The sequence below is a fragment of the Macrobrachium nipponense genome, chromosome 12 (assembly GCF_015104395.2).
Source record: "Macrobrachium nipponense isolate FS-2020 chromosome 12, ASM1510439v2, whole genome shotgun sequence".
Classification (NCBI taxonomy): domain Eukaryota; kingdom Metazoa; phylum Arthropoda; class Malacostraca; order Decapoda; family Palaemonidae; genus Macrobrachium; species Macrobrachium nipponense.
In genome coordinates, this window is record NC_087205.1 from 105086482 (window position 1) to 105094300 (window position 7819).

The following is a 7819-nucleotide window of genomic DNA, read 5'->3' on the forward strand; positions in this document are numbered from 1 at the left end:
CTGGTTTTCGGAGCATAAGAGCAATAAATCGCAGTTTCAGTTAATGGCGGTTTTTGCTTATCAAGCACCCCGCTGATAACTAGAGATTGCCTGTTGTACCAAATTTTCAGAATGAATGGAATAATTTCAACTTCAACAAACACGTTTCAATAACATCACCACAAAAATTAATTTGAAAGCATATCATGTGATCCATTTATTAAAAAAATGGTAGTTAAATACTTTCAAAAAAAAAAAAAAATTGAACAATCTTAACCCTTTGTTAACAATACAAAATTACAAGGGCATGAATTAAAATTCTTACCACCTAGAAAGGTGTCCCACAGGGTTTTGTTTCTCAAAAAACAAAATCAAAATAATACTTAATCTTGAGAATACATTAAGTAAACAGATCTTATTTCTGGATAAATTAAAAATGTTGACGACTTGCATACAATGCAATAAATCTATAAGCAAAAGTTTGTCAATAGTGTTAGCAAAGGACACTAGGCAGTTAAATAATGCTTCATAGATAATGCTCCCCTGGCATTTCTTACAGATAGGGCTTGAGTCATAAAGGGTGGAGATTAAACAGTCGTGTTCAATGGGCAGACAAGGTGCAGCTGTAGTCAAACACAAGGTTATGGAAGACATTTCCAAAGGGGAACATATGCCTAAACCACATTTAATCTTCACTGAAACAAGGAGTTAGCTATTCATGATTACCAAAAACTGGAACAACTATCAACATGAGAGATAACACAACACAAAGAATGATTTTGTTAACCTTTACTGCCGACTGGACGTATTTTACGTCGACATTTTTTGTCTCTCGCTGTGCCGACTGGACGTATTTACGTCGAATTACAAAAGTTTTTTTTTAAATTCGCAGAAAAATACTTATAGGCCTACCAGCCTAAACCTTTTGAATCATGCGCCTTGGGGATGCTGGGAGTTCACGGATCAAGGTGGTTGTTTTGTTTACAATCGTTACACAGGCGCGCATGCGCAAATTTCTTTCTTGCCGCACTAAAAAGTATCTGTGACACATCTCGGAAATTATTTCGTCACTTGACATAATTTTTGTACTATTGTAAATTAGCCGTTACATGAAGATATATATGAAAATGTGCGCACTTTATGTAGAATACAACAATAAAATACTCATGATTGTAGCTTTTATCAGTTTTGAGATATTTTCATATAAATAACGATAATTGCCCAAATTTCAACCTTTGGTCAACTTTGACTCTACTGAAATGGTCGAAAAAACGCAATTGTAAGCTAAAACTCTTATATTTTAGTAATATTCAATCATTTATCTTAATTTTGCAACTAATTGGAAGTCTCTAGCACAATATTTCAATTTATGGTGAATTTATGATAAAACTTTTTCCTTACGTCCGCGCGGTAACTCTTCCGAAAAAAATCATACATGCGAAGTGTGGTAATGTTTGCACCATTTTAAAATTAGCCATTATATAAAGCTTTATATATAAATGTGCACAATTTCATGCACAATACAACTAAAAAAACAACCCATGGTTGTAGCTTTTATCAGTTTTGAGATATTTTCATATAAATAACGATAATTTTGCCAAAATTTTCAACCTTCGGTCAACTTCGACTCTACCGAAATTGTCGAAAAACGCAATTGTAAGCTAAAACGCTTATATTCTAGTAATATTCAAGCATTTACCTTCATTTTGCAACAAATTGGAAGTCTCTAGCACAATATTTCGATTTATGGTGAATTTATGAAAAAAATAACATTTTCTTTACGTCCACGCGTAACTCTTCCGAAAAAATCATACGTGCGATTGTGGTAATGTGTTTGCACCATTTTAAATTAGCCGTTGTATAAAGTTTTATATATGAAAATGTGCGCAATTTCATGTAGAATACAAAAAAAAATAATTGAAGGTTGTAGCTTTTCTCATTTTTTATTTTGAAATATTTGCATATAAATTACGATAAATATTGAAAAAAAACCACGTTCGGTCAACTTTTGACTCTACCGAATGGTTGAAAAACGCAAATGTAAGCTAAAACTCTTACAGTCTAGTAATATCAGTCATTTATCTTCATCTTGAAACAAATTCGAAGTCTCTAGCAAAATATTTAGATTTATGGTGAATTTAAAAAAAAATCTTTCCTTCCCTCCGCGCGCGGATTCTCCGCCACAAATCTCCAAAATGCGTACGGTCCCATTCTCGGAATATTTGCTCGTTTTCATATTAGGCATTTCATAGTGTTTTATATATGAAAATGTGCGCAATTTCATGTAGATAAAACTAAAATATTTGAAGGTTTTGTAGCTTTTTCTTATTTCCAAAATAATTGAATATAAAAAAGAAAAAATATATATAAAATTTTGACATTCGGTCAACTTTAAACTCATCAGATATGGTCGAAAACTGCAATTGTAAGCTAATACTCTTACAGTATAGTAGGGGGTCCTCGAGTTACGACGTTGATCCGTTCTTACGATGCATCGTAACACGATTTTCAGCGTAATTCGGAACATTGAAAAATACCACATGATTTAATTTTGTAAATACCTATCAATAACAACGAGAGAACAATTCCTTACCTTTATTAGTTTGATTGGCTTGCACACTGGAGAGGAAGCTGCGGTGCTGGAGAGACTGGGGGAGGTTAGTGAAGAGAAAAAAGAAAAACCTCCAGAAGTGCTGGAGATGCACCAATAACCTTTCCATTTCAATTATTAGACCACTACGCTGCTTAGTTATCACTGTCGCTTTCATAGGAGCAGATCCTTTCACATGTTCAACGATGCGCTCTTTTATCTTTGATAATGGTAGCAACGGTCGAACGGCTAAGGCCAAGCGAGCGGCCAATGTTTGTTGGCGTTTCTCCCTTCTCAGATCGCTTTATAATGTCCACTTTAATTTCCATGGTGATGGCCTTTCTTTTCTTCGATGCACTACCATCAGAAGAGTCCGCCTTGCGCTTGGGAGCCATAACAAAGAGCAAAAAGTTACAAAAAACGATACAACACGAGGGAGAGAGAGGCAGTGTAAACAACCAAAATGGCGTATGGGCGAGGAATGAGCGTAGCGAAGCGACGCCGTCCTCTCCCCCACAAAGCGTATTCTTCCGCCGTGCGCCTGGAACTAGTTCGCGTTTGTTTACGTTGCTTACGACGCTAAACCGCGTAAGACGGAACGACGCAAAATATTATTTTTTTATATTTTTTGATGGGGGCGCGTTCGTAACACGAAACATCGTAAGTCGAGACCAGCGTAACCCGAGGACTTACTGTAATATTCAATCATTTTTCTTAATTTTGAAAGAAATTGAAAGTCTCTAGGACAATATTTAGATTTATGGTGAATTTTTGAAAAAAATATTTGTTTACGTCCGCGCGTTACGAATTCATGCATTATTTTGTGATAATATCTCGTGTTGCTTTTATCGTTTTTAACGTTTTATGATACCAAAATGATCGCAATTTTAGTGTACATTACAACGAAAAAAAAGTAACTTGTTACCTTTAACCGTTTTGCGGACAGCGCGATTTGAATACAATTATATATGAAATTTCGTTTTTGCTCTATCATATATCGCATTATTTATACATATATGATAATGATAATTTTTTTCATTTCTGATGGTTGCATACTAAACTTCAGCCAATGACAAAAAAAGGAGCCAAAAATGAACTCTTAATCTTGAAAACTAAGCGCACTGTGATTTTTTGAAAAAAATATTTTTTCCGCTTCCGCGCTCACTCTGAAACACCTCCGGCACACAGGAGACAATTTTTTTTTTTACCTCTTCGACATTTAAGGGTTAAGTACCATGCTATGAATGCTTTGTGTCATGAAAAGGGTTAGTTAAGGGAATAGGGTGGGCAGAAGGTGAAGTGTAAAGAAAGCTTTCTAAAAACACGTTAAACAATTAACAGCAAATAAAAGCTCAACAATGCCAAGTGCAGGAGCGTGATAGTGGGAGTACTGGCTGCTTAATTCATTCTTGTGTTAAGTCTACAGCAGGAATGTCAGAACTTCTCACGTCACTTAAGCGCGGAATCATAAACCCCCTGAATCAAGTTACCTATGAATCCCCATGCGCAAGCTTTGGCAAACAGGCGAGAAGAAAGCAATTATAACGAAACGTACAGTTGTTACAAAAGGAGAACATGAATCAGAGAAAGTATGTCATGGTTTTCTGTGGCAACAAGCGTTCCTTCTGTGGCACACTGCAACTTGTAGTAAATGTTAACTGCAGAGTCCCTTTGACTCCAAACTGTTTTGTCTTCTATTGCTTTTAAAGTGCCTACTCTGGTCTCTCCTCCAAATACATATCAAATATTTAACACCTAATTGTAATAAATATCAAACACCACATTTAAGAATAAACCTTTAGGGCAAGCCTTATAAGATTCAAATCAAATAGTAATCTGTTGTCTTGTCTGTTTAAACTATAATTTTTAAAGAACATCCACTATTTCAAGAGGCAATTCAATCCACCTCCTGATGTAAGACACCATCTGTTCCCAGAATCTGATCCTGGTGGCTCAGCTTGTCTGCTATTACATTTCCTTTTCCCCAGATATATCTTAATGTTAAGACTGCATGTTTGTTTTGTGTATAACAACTACTGCTCTAACTAACTAGCCTTTAATTAGAACTAGTCTGCAAAAACCTACCTTTGCATTTTCTATAACATTTTCCAAAGAATAAGTCTCGACAGCAATGTAAGGGAAAATATGGGCCATCAATACTGGAAAATGCTCAATCAAGAGGTCATTTATAGCTTTTTCACTATCAGTGCAAAGAGCTTCCAAAGGCTGTAGAATATTAAACTCTAGCAACACTGGTAAAAGTAGGTCTAAATTCTCTTCTAGGAGTGACTTGAAATTTGTTGTCTCCAAAAGGCATGAAGGGAACATTTGAAAATCTTTTTGATCTTGTAACCATTGTGTTGACAAGTAAGGAAGATGCTGTCTCATGTATAGTTTCAGTGACAGATGCTTAGTGATGAAAAAAACAAAAACAAAATTAATCTCATACTAAATAACAAAACTTACTCTACATAATTCAGCTATCCAATTTTTGTCACTATATTAAAGGAAACCTCTCACTGAAAAGCTACATATTACTTTACGGTCTATGTCTGTTATTCACCGCTTACCAGCACAATATCCTAAAACCACTTTGATAAAAATTTATAATAATGAAAATAAACAAAGGAAAACTCTAACTCTTATAACAATCTGAAGAAATAATAAATTACAGTAAATTAAAATAAAAAATAGCAAAAATTATATCTTCATATTCTGTAAAAATCACAAATTTAAACATTACACAATAACTTTTCTGATTACATGAAATACTTGTCATGGTCATAATACGTACATCCTTACCAAAATTACTGATTTTGGTATGTGGATTACATGACACTGCACTCATCACAATAGGTTCTTTGCAGCAAGGTACGTATACTACTTCCACTCTCTCTACTTTGCCTGTAGTCCCTCTAATCTCTTACTTACTGCCTAGCATCGTTCATTGGGCAGGTTAAAATCTTATATGATATTAATTGTCAACAATAAAATTTACCTATACATATATACTAATTAAGTATTAATGATAAGGACTTCCTTGAAGAAAAGAAAGTTCACCTTTTCTATTGAGTGTTCATAAGACTGAAAAGAGTAGCTTCATACACTCTCGCTCATGACTAATGTATAATATTAATTATTTCAGTGAAAAGCAAATCCACAGTTATTGTGTACATTGAAGATGAGGATAGGAACAAGTCCTAATAATGGTAATAATTGTGTTTAGTTACATTTTTATGTTAAGGCTGGTGAGATGGGGGAAACCTTGGTCCTTAAGTCCCACAGAAAGGGCAAAAATAAAAAACAAAATAAGGAAAACTGTCAAAAAGAAGTTTAACCATAGATATGGCACAAAACAAAAGATATAAAAAACAAAAGGAAGTCTTCAACAAGATGAGTTTACAGGAAAAATCACAGTTTTTGAAAGTAAAATTTATTTTTCCTAACTATACAAACCTGAGGTATTTTACATAAGGAATTACTTCGGCGTAGCTGGAATTACGGCCGTTAAATTCTTGAACAATGTGGTTAGGCAGTAATTACCAGTGTCAGGTGGGGAGAGAGAGAGAGAGAGAGAGGAGACGAGAGAGAGAGAGAGAGAGAGAGAGAGAGCGGAGCGAGAGAGATGAGAGAGAGAGAAGAGAGAGAGAGCGGAGAGAGAGAGAGAGGTCAGCCTCCCGGATGTAAACACTCACCACTTTGCCTTTCGGCCCAGGTTCAGATTGAGGGGTGGCATGAGGTGGGCATATATGTAAAGGACCTCAGGTTTGTACAGTTAGGAAAAATACAATTTACTTTCAAAAATTGTGATTTGTTCCTACAACGATATACAAACCCTTGGTCCTTAACATAAGGAAGATTCACTGATTGGTGTAGGAATATGAGTGAGCCTCTTGAACTGACTCGAGTTCTACACACCTAGGCTACTCCTCCTGGTTGTAAGAGCAAGGAGTGCCCTGCCTCTGACAACTTGATCGGGGTATAGGAGCTGCATGATCAAGAGTCAGGCTTCTGGGCCTTTTCGAAATGAGTGAGGAATTGCAACTCATCCGAAAATGGGCTGTGAAGAATATTTAGAGTCTGAGGCATTTAGCAAAGTTCTGGGAAGGGTTTGCATTATTGCAGTCTCCTTCCTCCCCTTGCTAGAGGAAGGAGCAGGATTGTTTCTATGATTCTGATAAGAGACATAGAAATGAAGCGCTATGTGTAAGCTTATCGCATCAATCGCCCGACCACCCAGTGTAAGTTCGAGTCCTATCCTCAACCTGAAGGAAGAGGAGTGGAAGGATGAGGTAGGGAAGGTGGAGAGGCCAGTCACTCTCACATCCTTCTAACCTCTAGAACTGCACACCATAGGCGAGATGCAACTTGTCCTCTTGAAAGAGCCAGGTAAGCAAACACAACCTGCAAGCATCCACCATCGGTCCAAAGAAATGAGGTTCCAAGGACCTGTGGACAGGCCCGAAGGAAAAAATAAATATGGTCACAATGAGACCTTATCTATCTTCCTGTCTGACATATTCTTCGGAGTGATGATAAGTACTCATCCACTGGACTATCCAACTGCAGAGAAGTCTCTCACGGTCTCATAATACTCGGAGAAAGACGTGTCATCGGACACTTCTGCAATGGCAGTCTGCAGCGGATAAAGACACCGACACTCCATGGTGGGTGTCGATCCTTATGGGTACAGCAACATGCCAATAAGACAAAGTAATGACTGATCTGGATCAACCAATACAAAGTCCACAACGTAGCTCATGACAGTCTCGGACTCTTCAACAGCTGCTGACTGACTGCGCTCAGTGTGAGCCATCATGCATCCGAGACGTAGTCACATGACACTCGTCTTTTTGAAGGGTTATGCCGAGAACAACCATACAAATCGTCTATCTTGTTTACCACCGATATTGGGAGACGAGATGATGATTCTCTCAAGGCATGCCCCCATCAGACGATAGTCAATTGCCTTCTAGATACTGAAGTCCCTGATGGCAAGACAGAAGTTCTCATAGTAGTTGAATCTCAACTAAGGAGAAACAATACTATAAGATAGTGAAAGACTAAGGTGAATGCGGACCTACGTCTTCACAGCTGAATCAAGAGAAGTAAACTCTCAAGATTCTGAACGTAGAAAAAGTCCCGTTGATGACACCAACCAGTGAAGACGCCTTTAATCCCTGTTGTTTTACAGAGGACTGAAAATGCTAAACCACTATTTCATTGCTGTACGGTGAGAAGTCGGAGTTT

General features: G+C 37.0%; 1 protein-coding gene across 1 annotated transcript in view; it reads right to left on the reverse strand.

The window, feature by feature from the left end:
• The window catches only part of LOC135224906 (uncharacterized), a 28214-nt gene extending 20829 nt beyond the window's left edge, over nt 1–7385 (reverse strand). Inside the window, exons 1-2 of the mRNA XM_064264230.1 lie at nt 7311–7385; nt 4655–4978 (exon numbers count right to left, since the gene is read on the reverse strand). Coding sequence (XP_064120300.1) covers nt 4655–4978; nt 7311–7385 — 399 coding nt within the window. The remainder of the gene's footprint in view (nt 1–4654; nt 4979–7310) is intronic.
• Nucleotides 7386–7819: the final 434 nt, after the last annotated feature.